The sequence below is a fragment of the Malaclemys terrapin genome, chromosome 8 (genome assembly GCF_027887155.1).
Source record: "Malaclemys terrapin pileata isolate rMalTer1 chromosome 8, rMalTer1.hap1, whole genome shotgun sequence".
NCBI classification, from domain to species: Eukaryota; Metazoa; Chordata; order Testudines; family Emydidae; genus Malaclemys; species Malaclemys terrapin.
In genome coordinates, this window is record NC_071512.1 from 96416131 (window position 1) to 96443339 (window position 27209).

At 39.1% G+C, this 27209-nt stretch overlaps 1 protein-coding gene across 13 annotated transcripts in view; it reads left to right on the forward strand.

The window, feature by feature from the left end:
• The window catches only part of DAB1 (DAB adaptor protein 1), a 701405-nt gene that overhangs the window by 618421 nt on the left and 55775 nt on the right, over window positions 1-27209 (forward strand). For all 13 annotated transcript variants that reach the window (XM_054038504.1, XM_054038506.1, XM_054038507.1 and 10 more), the window contains 2 exons: window positions 26198-26329; window positions 26952-27071. In XM_054038504.1, coding sequence (XP_053894479.1) covers window positions 26198-26329; window positions 26952-27071 — 252 coding nt within the window. The remainder of the gene's footprint in view (window positions 1-26197; window positions 26330-26951; window positions 27072-27209) is intronic.

The window sequence follows — 27209 nt, forward strand, 5'->3', positions numbered from 1 at the left end:
ACTGTAGTGCAATCTCTTTATCATGAAAGTTGAACTCACAAATGTAGAATTATGTACAAAAAAACCCTATATTCAAAAATAAAACAATGGTAAAACTTTAGAGCCTACAAATCCACTCAGTCCTATTTCTTGTTCAGCAAATCGCTTAGACAAACAAGTTTGTTTACATTTGCAGGAGATAATGCTAACCGCTTCTTGTTTACAGTGTAATCTGAAAGTGAGAACAGGCATTCGCATGGCACTGCTGTAGACGGCGTCGCAAGATATTTACATGCCAGATGCGCTAAAGATTCATATGGCCCTTCATGCTTCAATCACCATTTCAGAGGACATGGATCCATGCTGATTATGGGTTCTGCTTGATAACAACCCAGAGCAGTGCGGACCAACGCATGTTCATTTTCATCATCTGAGTCAGATGCCACCAGCAGAAGGTTGATTTTCTTTTTTGGTGGTTTGGGGTCTGTAGATTCTGCATCGGAATGTTTTTCTTTTAAGACTTCTGAAAGCATGCTCTACACCTCATCCTTCTCAGATTTTGGAATGTACTTCAGATTCTTAAACCTTGGGTCAAGTGCTGTAGCTATCTTTAGAAATCTCACATTGGTACCTTCTTTGTGTTTTGTCAAATCTGTTCTTAAAATGAATAACATGAGCTGAGTCATCATCCAAGACTACTAAAACGTGAAATATATGGCAGAATGCAGGTAAAACAGAGCCAGAGACATACAGTTCTCCCCCAAAGAGTTCAGTCACAAATTTAATTAACGCATTATTTTTTTAATGAGCATCATCAGCATGGAAGCATGACCTCTGGAATGGTGGCCGAAGCATGAAGGGGCATTCAAATGTTTAGTATATCTGGCACGTAGATACCTTGCAACGCCGGCTACAAAAGTTCTATGCGAATTCCTTTTCTCACTTTCTGGTGACATTGTAAATAAGAAGTGGGCAGCATTACCTCCTATAAATGTAAACAAACTTGTTTGTCTTAACGATTGGCTGAACAAGAAGTAGGACTGACTGGACTTGTAGGCTCTAAAGTTTTGAATTGTTTTGGTTTTGAGTGCAGTTATGTACCAAGAAAATCTACATTTGTAAGTTGCACTTTCACAATGAAGTGAATTGAAAAATACTAGTTCTTTTGTTTATCATTTTTACAATGCAAATACTTGTAAAAAAATTATACTATAAATTGAGCACTGTACACTTTGTATTCTGTGTTGTAATTGAAATCCATATATTTGAAAATGTAGAAAAACATCCAAAAATATATAATAAATTTCAATTGGTATTCTATTGTTTAACAGTGTGATTAAAACTGCGATTAATTTTGTTGAGTTAACTGCAATTAATTGACAGCCCTAATAATAACAATTCTCCCTATGTACTGGTTCAGTTTGGTGATTTGTCTCCATGATGCTTTCGATACCACAGGAGACAAGGATTTAAGAGTGACCTAGTGTTTTTCTCATGTGGCCTCATGCATAGTGCAGAGGATAGAGAAAGGGTGGACACACATTGATTTTGACAGTTGTGCTCGGAGAGCTGTATAATCGACGTTTAGTGGTCGGAAAGCTAAATTCAGCTCTGAGTAGTGCTGGATTCTGCTGCCATAACACAGGGTGCTAGGCCCCTGATAGTGAAAAATCTGCTCAGGGGGGAAATTTGGTTGAAGCAAGACTCTCACAATTCCTTTCATGGAGGATCCTGTGAGCCTAAGCTGGGGAAACTGTAGTTGCTTGGCTGTAACTGATCTGCACTGCCATGTGGATGGGAAGGAAGAGCCAATGCAGAGAGTGATTACATGCAGATTGCACAAGCATCTGTTGCCTGAGGCAGATTCCCCGGCCATCCATGTGGAACTCAGAGATCTGTGGAGCTTAGGGACAGAACCGCCTGTTCATTCCACAGGGGAGAAAACAGTTTGGGCAAAGTTTCTTTTTCTCAGGCCCTCTCCTCCAGGTATTCCCTGGGAGAGGATGCTTTGAGCCTCCCTAATTACATTCATTACCTTGGGCCCCGTTGCTCATTTGTTTGGAAAGGTTATTTAGTTCTCCAAAATGTCATCCTTGGCTCTTGTCATTAGCTTGTGTTGCTCTTGCATGAGCTGAGGTGGCAGCTGATCAGATCTCAGACAAAAAGGAGAAAAGAGTCAGGAAAAATGTATGCTTCTGTATGGTTAGTATCTTATTGGCTAATATTGGATTTTAATTTATTAGAGTAAAATATCAATTTGAAGCTCAAAACTAGCACTTGTTTTTAAATTGGCACTATCAGTGCCAACTCCATACAGATGATTTAGAGGAACTGCTCCATAATTCATTATAGATGAAAAGCTGTATTTGGATTACTATTGGAAATGTTGCATATGATTGTCTGTGCATTATAATTGACTTCAGTATGGTCCAGACCTAGTGTTCATCAAAGAATATTGATATTAATAACATAGAATTCCAGCTATCTGGATTTTCTCCATCCAAGTAATCTTACTCAAGGAGGGGGTTGACATAGGATATTCTTTGGGAAGAATTTCTCTCACCAAAGAAAAATAAGAGAAGAATTTGTAAGGAGTTTGCGATATAAATGTGGGATAATTTAGTGGATCTATAGTATTACAAAAAGAATGAGGAGTACTTGTGGCACCTTAGAGACTAACAAATTTATTTGGGCATAAGCTTTTGTGGGCTAAAACCGACTTCATCAGATGCATGGAGTGGAAAATACAGTAGGAAGATGTGTATATATACAGAGAACATGAAAAGATGGGGGTTGCCATACCAACTCTAACGAGACAAATTAATTAAGGTGGGCTATTATCAGCAGGAGAAAAAAACTTTTGTAGTGATAATCAGGATGGCCCATTTCAAACAGTTGACAAGAAGTGTGAGTAACAGTAGGGGGAAAAATTAGCATGGGGAAATAGTTTTTAGTTTGTGTAATGACGCATCCACTTCCAGTCTTTATTCAAGCCTAATTCGATGGTGTCCAGTTTGCAAATTAATTCCAGTTCTGCAGTTTCTCGTTGGAGTCTGTTTTTGAAGTTTTTGTTGTTGAAGGATTGCCACTTTTAGGTCTGTAATTGAGTGTCCAGGGCTGTTGACGTGTTCCCCGACTGGTTTTTTAATGTTATAATTCTTGACATCTGATTTATGTTCATTTATTCTTTTGTGCAGAAACTGTCTGGTTTGGTCAATGTACATGGCAGAGGGGCATTGCTGGCACATGATGGCATATATCACATTGGTAGATGTGCAGTTGAACGAGCCCCTGATGATGTGGCTGATGTGATTAGGTCCTATGATGGTGTCCCTTTAATAGATATGTGGACAGAGTTGGCAATGGGGTTTGTTGCAAGGATAAGTTCCTGGGTTAGTGTTTTTCTTGTGTGGTATGTGGTTGATGGTGAGTATTTGCTTCAGGGCTGTCTGTAAGTGAGGACTGGCCTGTCTCCCAAGGTCTGTGAGAGAGGGGGATCGTCCTTCAGGATAGGTTGCTGGATAGGTTTTAGTTGGGGTCTGAAGGTGATAGCTAGTGGTGTTCTGTTACTTGAATAAAGACTGGCAGTGGATGGGTCATTACACAAACTAAAAACTATTTCCCCATACTAATTTTCCCACTACTGTTACTCACACCTTCTTATCAACTGTTTGAAATGGGCCATCCTCATTATCACTCCAAAAGTTTTTTTTTCTCCTGCTGATATTAGCCTACCTTAATTGATTTGTCTCTTTTCATGTTCTCCGTATATATATGTATATCTTCCTACTGTATTTTGCACTCCATGCATCTGATGAAGTAGGTTTTAGCCCACAAAAGCTTATGCCCAAATAAATTTGTTAGTCCCTAAGGTGCCACAAGTACTCCTCGTTCTTTTTGCTGATACAGACTTACATGGCTACCACTCTGAAACCTATAGTATTACAGAAGAAGTTCTATGACACTAACGACACCTCTCTGCTATGCATCTCCTATTTATATTCCCTTGGACCAACCTAAACAGATTCTTTCCCACCTTGAAGCTCATACTTTTCAAATATTTGTCAATGGTTAGCATGTTTCTCCCTGTAAGACTGTGTCCTGTGCTGGGATAGTCACAGCATCTCATCTCCTTTAAGAGCCTGCAATCAAGCATGCCACTAGTCTACACTGCAATGTAAGCCCAGGGTTAGTGGGACTCGAGTCAGCTGAGCCATGTTAGGGAACCTGGGGCTTGAGCGTCTACATTGTATTTTAAATGTACATTAAGACTTTTCTAAACCATGCTCAAACCTAGTGCTCCGGCATCCACACTGGAGTGCACAGACCCGAGTCAAAGTATCCAGATCCCAGAGTCCTTAGCACACCCTGCCCCCTGAAATGTGGCCACTCTAGCCCTAGGGCCCTGGTGCACTGTGGGAAGACCTTATTGCCTGCCCTGCACACTACCAGGAAGCAACTGCCTTTGCAAAAGGCTTGATGGGTTTGCTCTCCATTGACAGTGTGCTTGCAGTTCAGAGATCAGAAGAGAATGGGGTAATGCTGACCTGAGCTGCCATTCACAAACTGGGGGGAAGGTGGCTTCCATTTTCAGTTGAGGGAATTGCAGATCGTTGGGACAGACAGGACTAAGGAAGTTGTCCTGTGGAATTGTGGGATACTTCCGGCTGGCTCCCAAGGCCCAAGTCAAGTGGGGCTGTGTCTACACTGCAGAGCAATAGGACTCGCACCCTAGGTCCCAGTTTAACTCAAACTCAGGCCCTCCAGCCCTGCAGGGTATTGGGACTCTGGGGCGATGCCCTGGGTTAGTACAATTGCAGTGTAAATGCCAGGGGCGTTGGGCTTGAGCCTGGGCTGAAGGATGGTCTTCCGTTGCAGTGTAGACATACCCTTCAGTGGAACATTGGAATATGCTCCCTGTGCTTCTGAAAAAGAGAATCATGCAATAAAATAATTAAATGAATTCACAAATGAAAAATTCAATAACATAATCCTTGTGGGACAGATTCTGTCTGGTTCTTACCCCAGTACTCAGCGGGGGAAGAGTAATCAGGATAGCATCCCCTGTAGGCAGATTGTTCCACCATCATAGTTCCGGCATCTTCATTCTGCACCATAACCCAGGGCTCAATTTCGCACAGACTTTAATGGTAACTAGTAAACTACTCCTCTGTTGTGACTGCCTTAAAACTCTCTGCGAGAGGTGATTTTTAATACTTCCTGTCTTTGCCTCTGTTTTTCTTAAAAATTTACCCTTTTCCTTTTCTTTTGTGTTGAACCACCTTCCCATCCTCCTACCCCAGGTTGTTATTTAAACAAAGGAGTGGTTTTCTTATTATCATTTTTGTTGTTGTTGTTGTTGTTGTTATTTTAAAGCTATTTTGACTTTGTCCAATACCCAAAGTGCCTTGATGGTGGGTGAGGCATGCTCCTTAAAAGTTATGTTATTAATGATTATTTTAAAATACTGTAATGTAGTCGCTACTGCATTTCATTTAATTAGAGGTAATCAGAATGTGCTACTTAGTGCTAAAATATCTCTTCCAATTTCTTTAAACTCTTAACACTTCTTATTAAAAAAAATACTGCTTATTTTTCAATTAGGCTTTCATCATTAGCTCCGGAGATTGATTGATTTATAGCTACTTTTAGCACTGAATAAAAGATGTAGACCAGATGCTCAGCTGATGTAAATTGGTAGAGCTCCTCTGTTTACATCACATAGGGATCTGGCCCTCTATTTATATACAACAGTCTATATGGCACCTTGATTTTTATATGACTACCTGAAAAATCATTCTCTGTGATCATTTGAGGAACAGTAATCTTTATTTATACAGTTTGTTTTATTTGGCATGTCATGGTTTATCCAGCTGGTTTAATTGGCATGTCCTTGCCTTCTCCTATTTGTATATCACCAATTACCCAAAGAAGGAGTATAATATCCTTTAAAATAATGTAGGACTATGCAGTCAAAATTACTACTGAAGCACAGACCTGTTGTTCAGTCCTACTCTGTAAGTTCTATGGCTGTATGCTATATGTTCAGACATAATTGTGCATTATACCCCGACTATCCAACACAGGGGGTTGAACTAAAAACGTTCAGAACTCTGCCACATAAGCTAAAGGAAAGTCTCCATTCATTGGCTTTACAAGTAGGGCTTTTATCTTCTTACAAGGATAATCACTAAAAGGCATTTATTGCAAGTGCAAATACATACCTTACGTTCCTGCCCCTTTAAAATTCCTCCTGTTCTGCAGGGTGAAATCTACTGAATCATGAGTTTCTTAAAAACAAGCCCACACATAAAAAAGGACACCCCTTTTTAGCAGGATAAGAAATTTTAAAGGGCCAGCACCATTCGTTCCATGTTTATGGTTGTCTAAACTGAATGATTAACAATCTTACTGTAATAACTTAGTCATGCATCATTAGATGTGCATTACTAAAATGGGATCCATAAACTGAACATCATCTTGTCTCATTGTTTATTCGTATATCAATAATCTTGGTTTATTGCACGTTATTATCCAAAAATTGTATTTAGTACATAATGAATTAATGCTCTAACAGCACTTTGGAAACATTTTTCTCCTAGATACATACAGTGAAAGATATTTTTGTCACAGTTCAGGGCAACTGCACCTTAGTCCACCAATGCCCCCTCTCTCATGCTTCCAGCTCCCTAGCCTTTTCCTCTCTAGGGCAGAGACCCATGTCTTTCTCCCTTCTCACTGGGGTTTTTCCAGGCTGTACAGTTCCCTGCCTACACTGAATTATTCCAAGCAAGCCAGACAGCCTAACAGACAGCGTCTGCGCTTTGCTTTCTCCTCGGAGGCTATAAACAGCGTAATTGCCCAGAATGATAAATTACACCTCTACTCCGATATAACGCGACCTGATATAACACAAATTCTGATATAACGCGGTAAAGCAGTGCTCCCGGGGGGCGGGGCTGCACACTCCGGCGGATCAAAGCAAATTCGATATAATGCGGTTTCACCTATAACGCGGTAAGATTTTTTGGCTCCCAAGGACAGCGTTATATCGAGGTAGAGGTGTACCACGCAGCTCTTTTTAAGCAAGCACATTTATTTTAAGGTGAAAGCTTTAAAGAGAAAGCATAAACAATAATAGAACCTACACACATGCTAATAACCTCACCAGAGATTAGACCCTACTCCAGCAAGGGCTCTGGTAGGTGATCAGTCCTTCAGACCCCACACAGGGGTTTTCCTGTGGTTACAAGTTCATAACAGCTTTTGCTCAGATAAGCACAACATGAAAAGGTCAGTCTCTCCTTTATACAGTGTGGGCCTTAGATCTTTAGAATCAGGGAATAGGTAATCAGCAGGCAATGATTCTCTCCTCTGGGTGTAGCTTCAAAAGATTAAGTCCGAAGGTTGCAATTTGCATTCACCTCCTCTCAGGTATTACTGGACTCCAGAGATACTAATTCAATAAGGATTTTATTGCAGGATATTGCAGGAAATTGCTCTTTGTCAACAACTTCTATGTTGTTTTTTTCTTGCATGTGCAGTTTTTTCATAGATATCAATGGAAAATCCTTGCAAATTAGGGGGAAAGTATACTGAGATCAAAATCCACTGTTTGGTTTTGAAGAGAGAATTTTACCTGTAAACTCTCTGAGATCCAGACATGCAAATCACTGCAAATTGCTTAAATAATCTGTGATATATCATTCTGGTTCTATCAGCTGCTGTCGGGCAAAAACATTTCTTTATTTGGACTTTGCCATCCTCCGAAAGGTGTGATAAGCTAAATATCTATATCTAATTTATTGTGAGAAATCCCCCCAATGGGGCACAGGTTGACCCAACATAGGAAGGTTTAGCCCATTTCACCAATTTTTCTTATTCTGTCATCTAAAACATGCATATCAAAGCAAATGCTGAGAGTATTATTTTTTCCATGCACTTGCTGGAATAATTAGCCCTCCTGAGCCTCTTCAAATGGGCATCTCTGAGATCCAGATGCAAAATATAGCACTTGGGAACAGGCGGTGGATTTGTAACATTTTCTGGAATACTTGGGGACTATAAACTCATGAATGGGTTTCAATGATACATGAATACAGTATTTTCATTTCTGTCAGAGTATTTTTCATGTTTCGTCAAGGAAATCTGTCACCATTTTGTTCAGGCTAGCTGTCTGAAAGTTAGGAGGGGAAAGTAACTGCTGCGCATAAACTGTTAACTATCAATTCTCACTCCCCCAATTTATCCTTTATCAAAGCTTCTGTCTCCTCTAGGAAAAATAATCATAAAGGCTTATTATCTCCAGTACCCAACTCTGGCATCTCTTTCTCATATTGAATAGTATCTTCCTACACAAGTTGTCTATTGAAAGGTATCATTCAGTGTAAGTGCAACAGAATCAGGCCCCTCAGTAGTATTTCTGTCCTATAACATTTAGCACAAAATAATTCCATTCATTTTTTCGTGCTGGCCACACCACAGAGTATAAAGTGTAATATACTGATAAATAAAAGTGAACGGTCATTCCTACTGTAACCTTTGGATACATCTGAATACATATGCCTGTCAATCTGGGGACACTCTAACCTGGTTTACCTTTGACCTGTCAGTTCTGATTAGATTATATTCTAATCCTGATATGGTCAATTCTAATGTTCTGTCCGTCTGTAGAGGTTTTTATACTGTGCCCATCACCATGGCATCTGAGCTCTGTTGACCACAGGTTGCCCGTCTTGTACAAACTCAGCAAAGTTTATGTGCGGTGCCTGCTGCAAAACATTATACAGTACAATCTGAGATACAATTTATGTTGATGACCCCGATATTTACTTAGCTTTTCATGTAGATTTGAATGATGGCATAATTATGCTGGTAAACTGCCAAAGGATAGCTGAAAGTGGCTGAAACAAAATTCTAGCAAAATGAAAGTTCTTGTTCTTGGCACAAGACACCTCTTGTCTAATGTCCCCCAGGTGCCTCTTACCTTTCCTGGAAATCTGGTGGTTCGAGCATCTTTGACAAGAAATGTAGGTATCATTATGGAACTTCATTTATCCTTTGAGACTTACATGTCAGAGATGGTGATGTCTGTCTGTCAGCTGAAGAATAGCTAAATGGAATAAATGAGTTTTTCATGTAGTTCTGAAAGTGGCAATGTCTGTGTTCATTCCTATAGCCTGTGAGAGTGAGCTCCGCACTGGTAAAGGGTCTGTCTCCCACATATATGAACATTCCCCTACTAGTTGTGAGTTTCATTGTTCCTTTCTTTCTACCTCTTGATAAAATAGTTAGGCACAAACATTTCCAGGTTATAAATGAACTAAATGTATCTAATTAGCATGTGTAGAATAGGTGCCTTAAAAACTTTGCATTTACTGTCATATGGTATTTACAGTATTTGACGTACCCCCTACACTTAAAATAGAAAACAATAACGCATTTAGCAAATAGTATTTAAACTTTTTTTATTGGTCAATGGCAAGATTTCAAGGAAACCCTCTGTACTAGTTATATCCGTATTGACCATTGTAACTCATTTGAGGTTAGCCTTTTAAAATCTAGACTATGCATTAAAGAGTTTAGATGATCTAAAAAAAAGAAGAACAGGAGTACTTGTGGCACCTTAGAGACTAACAAATTTACATGATCTAAGATACTTGAGAAGGGGTTATGATAGGCACAAAGCCAGAGTGATGTGTTTCACTAGTTCTCGGTGCTACATATGGATTTCATAATGAGAATGTTGTGTAATTCAGTCACATAGTGAAGAAAGAGAGATGCCCCCAAAATGAAAAATTCAGATTCCGTTTTCAAAGCTCCTCCAAAATTTGGATGTATTTGGATCCAGAGTTTTTGGTTGAATCCATAAAATTCCTTGTTTTTCAAAATTCACATGCAGATCTAGGTTTGGTTTTCAACTGCGCCAACACTTGTGGACATGTTCTCATCTGGACTTGTAGGTTGGGCCTTTCTGTAATGAATGTAGAATATTTCTGCTACAGCTTTACCTGCAATTTCTGTAATATATGATGCTTAATCTTTTCTTAAAAATCTATTGTTTATTTTATGAAGAAGAAGTCTCTCATGAGTTTCCATATGTTTTCAATGGGCTTATTTGCCAATTATCTTTAAGGGTGGGATTTTCAGAAAAGCCTCTAAGGCAGTTAAACATGGATTTCAATGGAGTGTTGATTTCTAGACCCCTTTGAGAATTCCAGACCAAATTGCTTATGATTAATCCTCCTTGCCTTACTAATGTGAACAGTCCCATTGATTTCATGGATTCAGTGAGACCTTATGGCTTCAATGAGACATCAATGACACCTAACTTTTGTGATTCAAGTATCACACTGCACCTTCTACATTTACTCTTTAATTAATAACTGTGGTAATAATAAAAGAGGGTGTCATAACAGTGGTTATTCCAATTCCCTCTAATTCCTCAGTATGTATCCAATAAATTCCAGCTATAAATTTAGTGCAGCTAATTTTCTAAATACATCATTGTCATAGGAAAATAGATGAGTAGCTAATGAAGTGGCTCACAGTTATCCATTCAAATTTTGGTTAGGCCAGAGCATTTAAAGAGTGATTGCTAAAACAAGGTAAGTCGGTTAGTATGTGTAGGAACTACCTTATACAGTTTCTCACAGGACTAATTGACATGGGGATAAAACACTGATATCTCAGTTTTGATATTTTATAAATACTGTAAACTCATTTTTTTTATTGTCAAGTTGTAAGATCTTAATCCTGCAATGAGCTCCATTCGAGCAGACCTGTCTGGCATGTATACTGCACATATTGCTCAAAGAAATGTGGTGTTTTAACAGTATGCTAAAGATATCAGTGTAATTGAAGCCTAGAAGATTAAAAACACTGAGTGTAAAAGGGAACATGTTTGCTCTTCATAAATGTATTTGAATTGAATTTCAGACACTTTGTTTGCTTTGCTAGCAGCATTGCAAAACATAAGATACAACTTCACAGCATGTACTAACCCAGTACTCCTGCAACACTTTCACAGATCCCACATCGGACTGGGTCTGGATCTTTCTCCCATTGATGTCAATGGCAAAACTCTCATTAGCTTCAGTAGATTCAGAATTGAGCTTGGGAAGTTGAGAAGAGAGAGAGAGAGAGTGTGTGTGTGTGTGGTTAGTGTGTGTTATATGCCCCCCTCTGTGCCCAATCCAGGGAGGATGTGAGTATAGCCAGTCAAAAAATGTAGACAGAGCAGTTTTCCATTAAATGATGCAGTTTTTTCAAAATCTAAACATTTCTCAGGAACGTGTCCTTTTCGACAAAATTTTTCATTGAAGAAAAGGACTCAATGAATGGTTACAATAGTATTAAAATGTTTCTTTTTGATTAATTTCATTTTGACTTGTATACTACAGTATTAAATTTAATATTATATTCTATTTCATTGATATTTAATGTTGTAAAACATTTTTTAAAATGAATCACAACTAAATGAAATTTATCAATAGTTCTGAAGAAGAAATTTTCAGATTTTTTTTGTTTTGTAGGAAATCTCAAAATTTCAGCTTTTTATGCAGAATTGGATTTCTTTTTTAATGCCAGTATTTCCTGCAGAAAGGAAATTCTGGTTCTGTTACAGCTCCAGCTGCAGAGATGGGCTATCGCAGCTTGCTCTTTTAACTCGGGCGGTCCTTGGTTCAATCCTTGGTCTATCAGCGAAGATGGTGTCCATCACGTGGACTTTGATTAATGTAGTACAGTACGAAGAGTTTCCGGGGTTGTGGATCTTAGCTTTAGAGAACAAAAGAAAGAAGTGGCAGAAGCAATTTGCAGAGACAGACAATAAGGAACAGAAAAGCAACTGCAGAGAGGAGGAGGGAGAGAGGGAAAGGAACAGCCAAAATGGAGTCCTTTGAAAAATGAGCAAAGAGGGAAAAACACGGAGACTAAGGAAGTCATCAGCTCACCCTTCATCTTTTTTCCCTTGAGAGACTCTAAAGGTCTCCAGAAACCTCTGTATTTTGAGGTGTGGATTTTTGGAATTTTATCTTGGGTGTAAGGGGATTCTCATTTTTTCCCCTGTTTCTCTGTGGAAGCACAGCACTAGTTCTTAGATACAAGGCCAAAAGGTTGGAACAAGGAAGATGCCTTGTTAGGACTGGGAATTACTTGTATTTTCATGGTTGTCAAACTAAAAAATTACTGATGGGTATCTTGGTGTAGTACAGAGCAAGTGTATTTTAAACAAATATATTTCTTCTATAAAACAGAAATATTGTAGTATAGGATCTAATATAAAATATCCTTAGGAAGCAAATTTTTCTGCAGGGGAAATGTTAGAAGTTAAAAGTAATAGGATGAAGGGATAATATGGGACATTTTTAACTGACTTAACTTTGGTGTCTCAGTGCTGACAGCCAGATCCTCATTTGGCACGAATTGGCGTGGCTCCATTGAACTCCACAGGGCTGTGGCAGTTTACACCAGGTAAGGATCTGGTCCTAAGTGAAACATATGAGATGGAATCCTGTTGCTCTCACTCATGAAAGCTGTCTCATTGGCTACTAGGATTTGGCTTTGTTCTCCCCTCCATGGTTACCCCAAATTGAACTCTTACTGTAATAAAGGTCTATGTGTAATGCATAGAACCAGCATAATACAAATACTGTGCCAACACTATAGCAGCGTTCAGACATTGATAACTAGCCCCTTTTCAACAAAAAATTGGTATTAAGTGCTCCACTGATTACCTGATTTATACTAGCTTTCCTCAGAATCAAAAGCTGTTAACCCAGTTAAAACACCTAAACTACACAGCTGTCTTTTTCCCTGACTGGAGCCAATAACCTCCTTCAAACAAGGTTAGCGTTTTACACACAGTAAAAAAAATTGGCATGCCAGTTTCCAGAAGAGAGAGAATTGTAACGGATGAATTCCAAAGCACTCAGAAAAAGATTTAGTTGCACAAGTGGTGACATGCTAATACAGCAGACCATTTGAGAACCTCTGAAACTTTCCCCCAGAACGGTGGGAAACATTCTGCAAGCGTCATAACAAAGAGCTGTGTCCCTCTTTGAAATCCTCAGTCACTTCTTCTTCTAGAAGTGTGTGAAGCACTGCTCCCCAGGTGTGCCAGTGATTGTCCTTTCTATTCAGTGCATTTTATTCGGTAGGTTGCTCTGCAATTTTCTGTTTGCTCAGGTGATAGCAAGACTAACCGCAGCACTTCTGACTTCTTGTATTAACTTGTAGGCTTTCGAACCTCTCCTGTTGCTAGTGTCAGATGCAGGAGAGAGAGATGACCTCAGACATTAGTATAATGGGTTGGGAAGAATACAAGAAGGTATATTTTTAAAGTTACCTGAAGTCTGTTTGATAATAGGTCTGGCTTCCAAATGGTCCTGCTAGTGAAGGCAGGGGGCTGGACTCGAAGATCTTTCGGGGTCCTGTCCAGTTCTATGAGATAGGTATATCTCCATATATTAAGTTCTGCCTTTAGGCACACATCTGAAATTCCGAGAGAAGTCAGTGTGAGCTGTGTGGAATCTGATGGCAGAATCTGGCCCAGTGATTATAGTGAATATCTTTCAGAAGTGGATAAATTCAGTTTATTATTATATTGAATCAATTTCCCTGTGGAAAATGGGGAGAAAGGACAGCTGCTGGTGTTAAATGTCAGTATTTGTCTACAACTGTCAGACTCCTGGCATACATTTTTTTCTACTCCTACTTAGAATAAGAAACAACTGTCTCAGATGCCAATAAATACATCAATGCCAAATGTGTATGTAACTGTCAATAAATGTTAACTTTTTAATGGTGACCACTGCAATCTGAACCTTTCCATCTAAATCATCCATAATGCTCTCATCAGTGTTTAAGGGCTACATCCTTCACCTTTACTTATGCTGACCAGTACCTGGTGCTATTTGCAGAGTAAGGTGCTAGTGAACATGAGGTAACAGAATCTGGTCCTACACTGTCTAAGCAGGAGTGATGTTTAGTAAACACGAGGTCCCTTTATTTCTTTGTCCTAATTAGTGCCTACCACCCTTCACTACCATGCATCATCCTTCTCTCATCAAAGTCATCATCAGCATTCCCATTGACTTTAATGAGAGCAGCATAAAAAGAGACGAGTCTGAACTAAAATTTAATTTCTGCATACCTCTCAGTTTTGGGGAAAGAGGGGTTTTGGCATTTTGCAAATGGTTCCTGGCCCCAGATCAGAACATCTCTGAACTTTGGAGAGTTCGAAACATGGATCCAGATTTTATTTGAGAAAGTCTCTAGGCCTAACAGCTTTATGATGTACGTGATTAGCCAAAATCTCTGCCTTCGATCCTGTGATTGATGCTGTAGGATACTGAAAGCACCTTGAAGTACATAGCATGTGTGAGGCCTGTTATTGAACTGTGCTGAGACTGAATTAATTAGGTGGTTTAGTTTTGACTAAGAGGACAAACCATATGCTGTGCACACAAGTTATAAAAGGGGGAAAAAAGTAAAGTGACAAGTATTAAGAAATAGAAGCAAGCGTTGCTGCATCAAAGCCATAAAAGCCTCTGTTGCTTGCATTTAAGTAAGAGGTGAGGGCAGCACAGTGTGACAGACATTCTGAAAGGCAGACCTTGTGTGACATCCATTGATTATAAAACAGAAAAGCTACAGAATAGAGGGGAAAGCAACACAGAAGATCCATGTCTTGTTTTGGGCCAAGTCTGCGTACAGACTGTTTAATTGGAGTTTGGCTTTTGAGGTTTAAATTAGAGGCTGAAAAGTGGAAGTGAGCATTAAATCTGATTTAAATGAGAAGGGGGAAAAACAACTTTGGGCATTTAAATGTGTGAGTGGAAGCCTTAGATCTCTTGTCTTGTGAATAGTGGTGTGGCAGAACTTTTAAAATTGGCTGTATTGATTTAATTGAAATATAGATTTGTAATAACAGAAAATGACAAGCAACTGCCGAGTGAGACTACCGAAATTCCCTCCTCTGGATAAGCCAGAAGAAAACTCTGAAAAAAGGGGCATTTGAAAGCTATTTGTTGTTTTTCAGAGTTTCTTTGAGGGTTCCCTTTAAAAGCGTATTTTATTATTTAGCTTTAAGGCTCATCTAAAACACAGGCGAAAACACACACAGGTTTTGCCCCAGATGTACTATGCACCAGTTAAGGTATTTGTTGTGGAAACAATACAAAGTGTAACAGTGATAAATTTCAGGGTATGAATGAGATTATCTGAGGTAATTTGATACTTACAATCATAAATCACAGGAATTTATCCTGTTTTCTAGTAGATGGACTGACTATAAATTGACATGAAGAATTTGCAGGTATTTCTTATTAACAAGTGTCAGCACTCACTGTTCTGTGTATTCTGAAAGCCGCAGGTTCCTATGCCGAATATATTATATGCAAACTACTCCTTTTAGAGTTAATGCTCATGTAAAGTCTATCACTAACACTCAGGCATACTGAACCCATTGATTGTTTAATATTCAGTATGTCCTAAGGCAAAGGGACTGTTGTATTGTCCTATGGGTTTAGATTACCAGTTGTGGAATTATCTAGGATCCTGCAAGAGATTGTTTCTTATCTTTGTCAAGGACCATGCCATAGGTTTACAGACTCACTCACACACACTTTTTTAAAATCAAATTGAACCAGTACAAACCCATGGCCTACAAATATGGCAGCTACATCTTTTCCCTTTCATCTGTTTTTGCTTTTCTGCAGACTCCTGCAGATGACTTTCCAACATTATAGACTTGGATCTTATGATTAAAGAGGGTTACTGCTTGCTGACCTCCCAGTGCACCCTGAATTTTAACACTGTCGATCCACGCGTTTTTTTATGTTTTTTATAAGCTCTGAGGCTTAAAGTTTGTGTGCCAGATCAACAGAGTCTGAAACTGCCTTTCAGTGATGTGCTTTTCGAATAACAAGCTCCAGGAGGGGATGTGTATCATGTATTAAATCTATAGGCATTTAAAAAAAACACCTCCTACGTGTTGTATGAAGAAATTCATTGTGATTTGTGTAAATGAAATACCATTTAATGAGATGAAGAATGTTTTTGTTCTAAAGGTAACAAAAAGGCTTCCTAAGAGTAATGGCTTCTTGAAAAGCACTCACAGTCCAGGATGATATATCCAGATACGTTGATACCGTAATGAACCTGCTGGCTCATTACTGGGTACCATGTTATCCCCCGCAAATTCAACATCCAGTCAGTAGAGGGCTCCATAATCCCTAGAGTACATCAAAGGAAAATATAACCTGAGATCAGAGGGACCAGGCTCAGGGGCTCTTTCACAACAGATAGGGAGTCAGGACTGGCATATTCGGGGCTATGCTGGTCCAATGATCAGTGTACATGATAGGAGGGGAGAGCGCAGCAGTCATGGGCTGTGGCAGCCCTGAGGCTGCTGTGGCAGTCTTGGGGCATGATTTTTCCCAGATCCCTGAAGACCTCAACAGCCTTTCATAGGGTACGTCTTCACTACCCGCCGTATCGGTGGGTAGCAATCGATTTATCTGGGATCGATATATCGCGTCTCATTAAGACGCAATATATCGATCCCCGAACGCGCTCACCGTCGACTCCGGAACTTCACCAGAGCGAGCGGCAGTAGCGCAGTCGACGGGGGAGCCGTGGCCATCGATCCCGCGCCGTCTGGACCCCAGGTAATTCAATCCAAGATGCTTCAACTTCAGCTACGCTATTTGACAAAAACATTAGTATTTTTTATTATTATTATGGACTTTCTCCAAAAGTCCTCTTGCCCACGGAAGGCCTTGTGCAAAGCCAGGATCCAGTTTTCCAGGGCCCATACATAATTTTTAATTATTCTGTGTCACGTAACCCTTTACTCATCATTCATCATCTCTTTCATAATGTAGCCCTTCTCTTATAACCAGTGATGTAAACAACCGATTGAAACTGGCGCAGAAATGACAGAAAAATAATACAATCGATCACAGGAAATCCAGCAATATAACTTTTGTGTAGTATATTTGGTTTTCCAAAGCACTACAAAAAGACACTTTTTGCTTTCTGTGCTTTAGGATTTCTTTTTGTTCCTGAACAATATTTGCAAGGACATATTTTAAATGTAACTTGGAATTAATACTAATTGGCAAAAACTTTTTACATTTTGCCAGCTAATTCCTACCCCCAATACACTCAACATCTTTAAAACTTTTGCAGAGATGTTATGAAATTGGCCATGTATGCATTCCAGTTGTGTTTTGTTCTTTTCATAAGTTCATATATCTAATAAATGGATCTACTGCATGAGCAATTTAGCATTTGCTTTCCAAGCCAAGGTACAATAACTAAATGTGCATCTGGTCTTTGTCAGACATTATTACAAATTATGAGAGCAAGACAGAAATATATTATCATAAGAGTGTTCTTTTTTCTTAAATTAGGTTCCTGGAATTTCCAGCTACATCAGCCAGACCTATTCATCACAATTAGGCTGTGTGCTTGCAAAGTAAGGCCTTGCTGACTTCATTGACTAACTATGGATATGTCTACACAGCAAAGAAAAGCCTGCGGCTGGCCTGGGCTTGTGGGGCTCGGGCTGCTTCATTGCCGTGTAGACTTCTGAGCTCGGGCTGGAGCCTGTGCCGTAGGACCCTGCAGAGTGGGAAGGTCCCAGAGCTCGGGCTCCAGCCTGAGCCCAGAAGTCTACTCAGAAGTGAAGCTGTGGACCTACTGTGGGTTTTTCTTTGCTATGTAGATATATCCAAAATGACCTTTGTTTCAGGCCCTAACACAGTAGCACTCAGAGGCCCCAATCAGATTCACAGCCCCAATGTGCTAGGCACTATACAAACACAAATAAAGACAATAGTTCCTGCCCTGGAGAACTTCTCAGTTTTCCACCTGTAAAATTGGGGTAATACGGTACTTCCCTACCTAACTGAGGGGGTTAGTTCAAGAGAGGATTAATTCAAGACATTGAGCCACTGTGAATGTACATATTGGGTTCAATCCAGCAACGCGTGAAGGACATGCTTTAAACAGGTGATTAGGTCCACTGACTTTTGATTCTCCTCTTGGCTCTACCACAGACTTTTGGTGTGAGCTTGGACAAGTAATGTAGCATTTTGGTGCTTGTCATCTGGAAAAAGAGACTGACTTTGCTGGGGCTACTCACATGCTTAAAGTTAAGCAGGTGCTGAAGTGCTTTGCTGGGTCAGGGTTATCAGCTTGCAGGGTTGAGCCCATTGTGACAGCTGATAATTTTTTAATGATGCCAAATACTTTTACATGCTCATTTATGGTACAGATACAATCCTTTAATGTATGTATAATTTGAAAGTGTGCAACATCGGGTATGATTTTTGTGTTTATGAAGAATATCCACTGAAATTCCTTTTACAAGGATTTACAAAAGCCTTTCCTCAAGTTATTGTGGGTAAAATCTGTCCTTACTAAAGAGGCTCAGGGATTAGACAGATTTATTTTCCTTTCATTGTGAAGCCATGTTTTAAAGGCCAGCCATCTGAAGAGAACTCCATTCATGCTTGGAGAACATTCCAAAGGTTACAACTTCCTTTTTTTTCCTATGCTTGTTTTCCACAAGGGAGCTATTCTGTTACCTATTGTCCGCTAAGATTGAATGAATGGCTTAGGGTCAAACAGCTTCAATGGCGGACTATTCATTTTCAGCCACATAGAGCTTTGCAAATGTTCGGCAGAACAGACAGTCTCTTTCAGTGAGAGGGTTCAATCATATTCATGCTCAAAACTCCTGCTTCCAAGCCCATTCTGCGGTACATGCTGCAATCAAACTGCAAATTGTCATGTTGCTCTTTGTTCACTTTTCTTGCTCTGTGCTACAAGGTTCAATTTGTACTCTTTTATTTGTTTCTGAGCTGTGTAATCCGTGGTTCTCAGCCAGGATGTGGAACACAGCATATTATATCAGGACCACAAGAGAGGCGCCCGTTTGGGTTTGCTTATTTGACTGTTAAAATATGAGATGCTTCTGTCAGAAGGTTGAATTGAAAAGATACCTTGTCCAAAAAATTTTCAATAGAAGTTTAATATGTGGATCATTTGCTAACCGTGAACTATATCCCACCTCATTCACAATCAAGGTTCCACACACACAGTTATTTGTATGCGCCTAGTGATTTTTAATATTACCACATCAAAGGGCTAGATAATCGTACCTAATGAAATGTGCTTTTTATTTTATTTAGTACTGTGTATTTGTGTTTTATGGGGCTCATTACAGGTATCCATGGCATTGACCAGTATTACAGCATATAAATGCCAAAATACACATAGCTGAACAGTTGGGATGTGATCTCATATAGGAAGGATGGCATGGAATTGTGGTTAAGGCAGAGGGCTGGGTGACAGGAGGACTGGGTTCTAATTCTGGCTCTGCCCCCGATTTCTTGTGTGGCCTTAGACAAGGCATGTAATCTCTTTATGCCTTAGTTTCACCACCTGTTGAGAGCATCAAATAGAAGATATACTATAAGTGCAGAGTATGAAACAATGAAACCACAAGTACCTAGTGCTACATTTTTAATCACAAATATATGCACAGTTTTACAGTGCACCACTGTTACACACACACACACACACACACACACACACACATATATATATTCACAACATATAGCAGAATTGGGTATTTGGGGAGAATTATTATACTTGCATAGGTATTCAGGAGTTTTTTATTCAGTATATAAATAAGAGACTGACATTTTCCTAGATATATGGCAATTTGTGCTTATTGTTTGTTTCTCATGTGTTACAATTATGCTCCTCATGGTGAGATTAAAGCAGTTTAATTTAATCTCTGATCTGTCCCACATCTCATATTTTGTTTAGCCACATTTCTCTAGGCCTTTCCTCTTGTGACTTGTAATGTGTTGCTGGTAATATTCCAAATAAATAACTGACTTTGTTACTTTGAAGATTTGGGGGAACACCTCCCAGATCATAAAAGTTGGAAATTTAATCAAAGTTTATTTTTCAGGTTTGCTTAAAGCTTAAGTGTAACTAACCAAATTTTTTAGATCTGGAAAAAATGTGTTTTGAGTGTTCTGTTTACTTACACCCTTTCCTACTTGGGCTTCAAACACCATCTAGGAAACTTTTGTATAACTATTAGAAAAATTAGCAGAAATTATAAGAGACATTTAATCAAAAGAAAATATGAGCGAAAAACTGTGCCTAACCCTAGGAGAAAGGAGAAGAGCAACTTGCCACCAATTCAAAAATCAACAGCAATGGTAAATTCACATAGAGAATAATATTCAAAATACACTGTGATGCCTTCCCTGTTTAGACTGTAGCGACCTCTGTTAGAGACCAGATGATTCTATCTCTGCTTTTACACTTTTGTTGACATAACAAATGTTGCCAGAGTGTTCTTGAATTGAACTGAGTGCGCCAGTAACCTATCAGAAAGAGATCGAGAGAGAAATGCCAAGGATGAATCCACTGCAGGAGGCACAAAGCAATTGGCTCTCCCAGTGAAGGAACTCTGGCACTACCTCTGCCCATGTTTGCTTTGTGCTGTAGTCAATGATTTTTAAACTGTTTAACTACAGCTCTGAAATGCACCAAGCTGAATCCTCTTTACTACTTCATATTAAATTGAGAATTTCTGCAGCCGGTGCTCGGTGCATTTTCCCCCATCTGCTCGCTCACCACATAGTTCCATAGGCAAATTCTTTGCCACTCCATCTGCCACCCCACATGCTAAATTCTAGAAAATCAACACTGAAAAGTTCAAGCTGCAAACTGATTTGCAGATTTCTTTTCCATTTCACCAACATTTGAGCTCTGATATAGAAGCTGTTATATTTTTTCCCGAAACCGTATACATATAGTACCACTGAAATGCAGACACCCCTAGGGTGGAAGGTAAGCAAAAGGTGGACATCATCTTCACAGCCCTCTGGTCCTAATGGAGGTCACCAGAGAAAATCCTATCAATGGGATCTGAAATGTCCATAGAGAACCTACAGAAAGTACCTACATACAATAAACTGCATGAAATGCAGTCTCTCCATCACTGAAAGGTGTAAAGCTAGACTCACCTGGCTAATAATTGAACCTGCAATTCTAGAGAATCTAGGTGTTTCAAATCTGCTGCTTAAGCCACTAGCCCATCCTACACTAGAAACGGATGTTTTGAACTACTGTTCCATTTAACCCTGCAAATCCAAAAGGTGTCTCATTAGACTGACTGCTAGGAAGACAGAAATGAAAAGTGTTTAGGGAAAATTATTGTGTGTGTGTGTGTATGTGCACACCAAGCAGCATGAATATTTGTAACAAAGTCTCACATCTAAAAGAGAAACTAGCCAAACTTCTGTACCTCCCTTGTCTTCAATGGAGACAAGACCTAATCTCAGAATCACTGCAGTCCCACATTGTGTAATTTAACATGTTGCTGTAAATTGTGGTAAAACGTTTCCAGCTCACCAAGCCTGTTACTAAGGTGATACAATAATTTTACTCCATGAGTTCAAATTCTGGGATTCTTATTTAGTAAGCGCTCTAGACATTTATGGCCAGATTTTCTGAAGTGCTAAGCACTCACAATTTGAGTCAAAATTTATGGCAGCTGCAGGTTCTGAGCATTTCTGAAACTGTGGCCCTTAAAGTACTTTTTAATATTGTATATATGTTGTAATTAGAATGTATAGATAGATAACTATAAACAGAAAACTATAATAAAGCCTAAGTGGTGCAGAGGACCTCATTATATCTGTCTTCCATGCACAAATGAATTTCACCCAGCATGCAGAAGTAGTTCTTGCAAAGCCTTAAAAGATTGTTGGCTCAAATAGAGTAGGAAATGCTCTTGACAGATATCAAATAGGAATAGAAATATAGAGAATGGGTGGACAAGGTCTGTCACTCCTCTCACAAAGCTAATGGTGGCAGTAGTGGCACATAAATTTGAGTCAGTTGATACCACTGATCTGAAAGCAGGCTCATGGGGTAAATTAATTAATATGAAAGGTTCTTTATATGAAATCCCTGTGGAGCTTGTCCATATAAATATAACATTGTTTTATTTGTGATTTCTACTATTGACTGGGCACCATTTACAAGATGCTTTGCTGCTTTCCCTGCAGGATAATTCTCACTGGGGGTCTTACTACTGTGCCCCGGGCCTCAATAAATAGGCTGCCTCGTTAAAAAGGGAATAGTGATAGTATGGCCGTGACTTTGTAACACCACCTAACTCTCATATTTGACATGATTGCTGGCCTCTCTAAGTGCTTAATTGATTCAGGAGAACTGGAGGCCAGAGCATGGAAATCCAAGGGGCAAGATGAGGATCAAGGGTGAACAAATTTATGACAGGCTCTAAGCAGCCTGAGGGAAATTAGAAATGCTACCGATCTCTGAGGTAGCTCAATCAATTCAATGGGGGGGGGGGGAGGCAACATGGGAGAGCAGCAGAAGCAGAGGACAGCCTGGAAAAAGGAGAGAAAATAATGACTAGGTAGGTACAGAGGCCAAAAGTGCCTGTGGAAGGGGAGCGCAGGGTCAGTGGATGTTACAGCGACCCTTAAATTGCAATAGCAAAGACAAAACAGGCCCATTGCTACACCATTGTTTGTGAGGATTCCGCCCACCACTCCACCTTTTCAGAGACCCCCTGCGCAAAGCCTGTTTACTTGATCTTTGTGCATAGGTCAGGTTTAGGCCTGCTTTGTATGGTGGCAGTGACTGAGCGCTCTGGCTTTTTAAAGTACTATTTGCCACTTTATCTCCTAAACTTCAAATTAAAAAAATCTATCCAAAAATGTAAGTAAAACAAAAGAGCTCTACGAATGAGGTCCCATTCCCCTTAGCCTCGCAAGACAGCAAGTACTGTGAACAGTTATAGTACTGAGCAGTCGTGTATACCACTCTTTGTTATCCTGTGTGTCACAGCTTATTCATGCTTTTATCATATTTTTGAATCCTGTATATTTTGTACTGCGGATAGTGTTGCATACAGACTCGAACAATAATATGGACGATATGTATAATGGATTTTTTTTAAACAACTAAAGCTTAAATGGTAAAGCAAATTACTTTCTAATCTATGCAGTATTTAATTGACTGTATTGAACCATAATACAAATTAAGCCGTCGCTGTAATTTGTTCTGTCATACTGCAGCCCTCCAAACAATTTGATACTTCATTTATAAATTGGTAAATGGCTCATAGAAGCACTCAGCAAAGATATTGTAAAATTGTCAAATAATAGCTGAAGGAATGTATCAGGGAGAATAACAAAAGGGGGTCTCATGAACACACCTTGAGTGGGTTATGAAATACTTATTTCATATGCCCATCTTCCTCTAGAGGCAAGATTATGTCATAATAAAAGTCCTGAGGATAAAAGAGAAGGAGAGAGAGAGAAAATTAGAATGTGAACATGAGTACTTGAATGTAGAACAACAGTTTTGTTTCATTTCCATTTGGGGCTATGGAACAGTGTTTTAAGAGTAGTAACTGAATGCAAGCAGTGTTGTAAAACTGATTGGATAAAGAAGGCATTTGCACTGATCAGCCATATTTTAAAGGCCAGATTAAATTAGCATATGGTGGATTCTCATAAATTAATCATAATCTATAAAGATCATGTATTTGTAGACTGTTCTTTTGTTTAGCTGGCCATTTCTAATTTCTGCTTGAGAAGGGAGAGACATCTGGCCATATTCTCCCTCACTTCACACCTTTACACCAGTGCAAAGTGGGGGTTAAATGCTACCGTATCTGATTAGCTACAGGACATGATTCTGATCTCCAGTTTTACACAGATTTTACTCCATTGACTGCAATGGGGTTACTTCCAATTTACTACAGCAGTGTAAGTGTATGGTAGAGAAGAATCAGGCACATACTTATTAAGTCAAAACTTTAGATTAAGTTAGTTGAAAATTAAAAAAATATATATCAAGCAACTCCTAGACTCACCTAGGTCTGCAAAAGAATAATTTCAAATGATTATGTACATCTGCATTTCGGTACAACTGTATGGACAATATTACATTTTATGTATGTGGTCCAAGGCTGGAGAAAATTATGACACGTGTGCTCAGAATCTCTCTCTGACTAATGAAAACTTCTTGAGAGCAACCTTTCTAAACACTCCATAAAGTAAAATATGCAAAAAGATAATGCCGCAGACACCTTTACTTATTTTGATGCTCAATATTGCCTTGCAAATGGTATCATCAGCAATTACAAATGTAATGATTTTAGAACCATTAATGAGGGTTCCCAAATAAATTAAAATGTCTCCATCTGGTGTCTTGCATTGTAGATGATATTTTTCCACCTCAGAATAATCTTCAAATCTAATTCTACCAGGAAGGAGTTTAATTTCAGTGCAAAATGCTGCATGGCAATCAATAAAAAACTTTTATTTAACAGGAGCCTGAGATAACATTCTCTATAATATACACCATTTAAAGAAAGGGGAACATTTAATTTCACTATTACAGAGAGCATGCAACTTGAGCTAAGAATAAACAAATAAATCAATGTCCCTATATTATATAAATGCGATCCCATCATCAATTTTACATCATTAACACATTGGGAAAGCGGCATCTCTCATGAACAATAGCCATCTAAAACCCAGCCTTGTTCAAATTGCAGTCAGTGGCAGTACACCCGTTAGCCTGAACATGAGCCATCTTGAACCCCAAAAGTTGTGTGACACTTACTAACAAAATGAAAAAATATCCAATCTTTTGTCTTATAAGCAGTCATCTCTCATCTTTGTGTTACATTTCCATTTTCATTTCATCCCCCATTTCTACAGCAGTCTCATCACGGGCACCCCCCCCCCCTCTCTCTCACACACTCACACACACACTCTCCTCGCTCTGTTTTCACACATTTAAAAAAATGTAAAAATAACCAATGGTTTAGAGCTCAGGGTACTATGCTGATTGTCCATATGTGTTTTTCTCAAAAAGGACAGGAATGTGATCCTCTAGTAGTGCCCTTTCTGAGGTTTTGTCTGCACTTGAGAATGGTATTCTTTTTAGACTGTGAAGAGCAAGAGACATGTAGGAAGTAAGAAATTCAGACGAAGTAAGAAATTCAGACCTATAAAGTTGTCGTCTGCACTCAGGGTAGCCCGGACTCAATAATTGGTGTAGACAGGGATGTAGTAGAGGGGTTGATTCAGTTGGTGCAAACCTTGGCTTTCCCTTCGTTACGCTTAAGGGGTCATCACTTGTGCTACTCTTCTGTACTTTTAGCTCCTCCATGGCATCCCTCTCTATGTGGTCCAAAAGATGGACTTGGCGCTTGCATGGACAAAGGGACTGTTGCTTATATATTTGCCTCTGTAGCTCTTATATTGTCTCTGGACCTGAGGTAGACTATGGGGTCTCATACCCTTTTATAGAAGGCTTTAAAGCCTTTTTATTTCACAAGGACTTTGAAAGTGGATGCTAGTTTTGTTTACTGCATTAAATACAGCCGTATGGAAATGTTCACAATTAAAATGAAAAGCCATGCATTTGGGTGCTTTCACATTTTCTTGATACATCAAAAACAGGCCTTTCACACACAGTTTCACAACAAAATTTGCAAATTTTTCAGACAAAAATGGGCCACTGTCAGCTAAAAACCAATCCCTTTTCAAACCAAGAAGGGGGGGGAAATTTACGAGTTTTTGAGAAAAGTAAAATTTTGCTGCTCTGATGTTGCCCTAAATGCAATTCTAAAAATGCAATTTGTAGTCGGATCCTTGTGGTCAATGGGAATTTTGCCATTGATTCCGTAGGGAGTAAGATCTAGTCTTAGGCCCAGGCCTGCAGTCAGTGGGGCTCTGTGCTGCCATAGAAGTCGTCCCACATGGATCCAGTAAGAGGCTTGGAGCTAGAATCCTGATAATCAGATAGGTGCTTCTTGTTATTTTATACATTTTAGACATCAAATTAATTGCTAAGGTGCCGAGAATACTTTATTGAATTATCTCGCACCATAAGGTATTGGAAGAAACGTTTATGCAAATCATGACTACAGTGCTTAAATTGGTCAAAACACTTGTTTAGAGATCGCCTGATTGCACTGTCCAAACATTGCTATTCATTTTGACGCAATGGCTTTTTAAAATTTGGTAGACATACGAAGACCCAGGTAAAATGTATGTCTTGAGAATTAAATTATAGCTTGAATGGAATGTTTTTATAGATGTGTTTTGGTTTGCTTTTTTAATAGCTCCTACAGCACCATCATGCAGTTCATGAAATTTCGTACATTGCAAAGGATATCACAGACCACCGAGCCTTTGGATATGTGTGTGGAAAGGAAGGAAATCATAGATTTGTGGCAATAAAAACAGCCCAGGCAGTAAGTATCAAATCTTTGTCATTTTCTATAGTTTAACTCAATTTGAAAGTTATGTCTTTAATGTTGCTATTCAAAAGGGCATGCTAGCTTGTTTGTTCAATATACGTGCTGTCAGATGTGTCTGCAAAGAAGTTCTTAGATGGTGGATTAGCTATACCCAGTCTGAGAAAAAGGGAATGTATTTCACCCTTCTTAATTTTTCTTGATGTATTCCTTCTAATTAGTAATTATTTTCCTTTCTAATTAAACTAGATACATCGACGGAATACAAATATGTTTACGTATGTTCGTAGACTCATTTAAACAGAAAACGATAGAAAACAAATAGCTACTTTGCATAAAATCTGCCCTAATTTCATTGTATTAGAAACCACTAATAAATATAAGCAATACTTTCAATACTCATAAGTATAATTATCATTAATCTGCGAATATAATTAGTTTTATAGAAATGAACCTTAGCCTAGATGCAATTTTCTAAACTAATATAAACAAGGTAGAAATTAATTCAGTGTGAAGTTCCTTCTCTTGAAAGGTAGATATCACTGTTCTACCAACAGGACCAGGGGGGAAAAGTCTTCTTTCCTTTATTAAAACCTACTTACTGTTTTTGCTTCAATAGGCTGAGCCTGTAATTCTGGACTTGCGAGACCTGTTTCAGCTCATTTATGAATTGAAACAAAGGGAAGAAATGGAAAAAAAGGCACAAAAGGACAAGCAGTGCGAACAAGCAGTATACCAGGTATCTGTGTGTGCTTAGCTTCTAGCCAGTCAGAGGATAGGGGTAGGGGTTTCAGGATCATGCTCCACACGGACAAATAGAAAGGTAACAGCTCTTACTTTGCCAAAGTAGGCTTAAGTATCAGAGGGGTAGCCATGT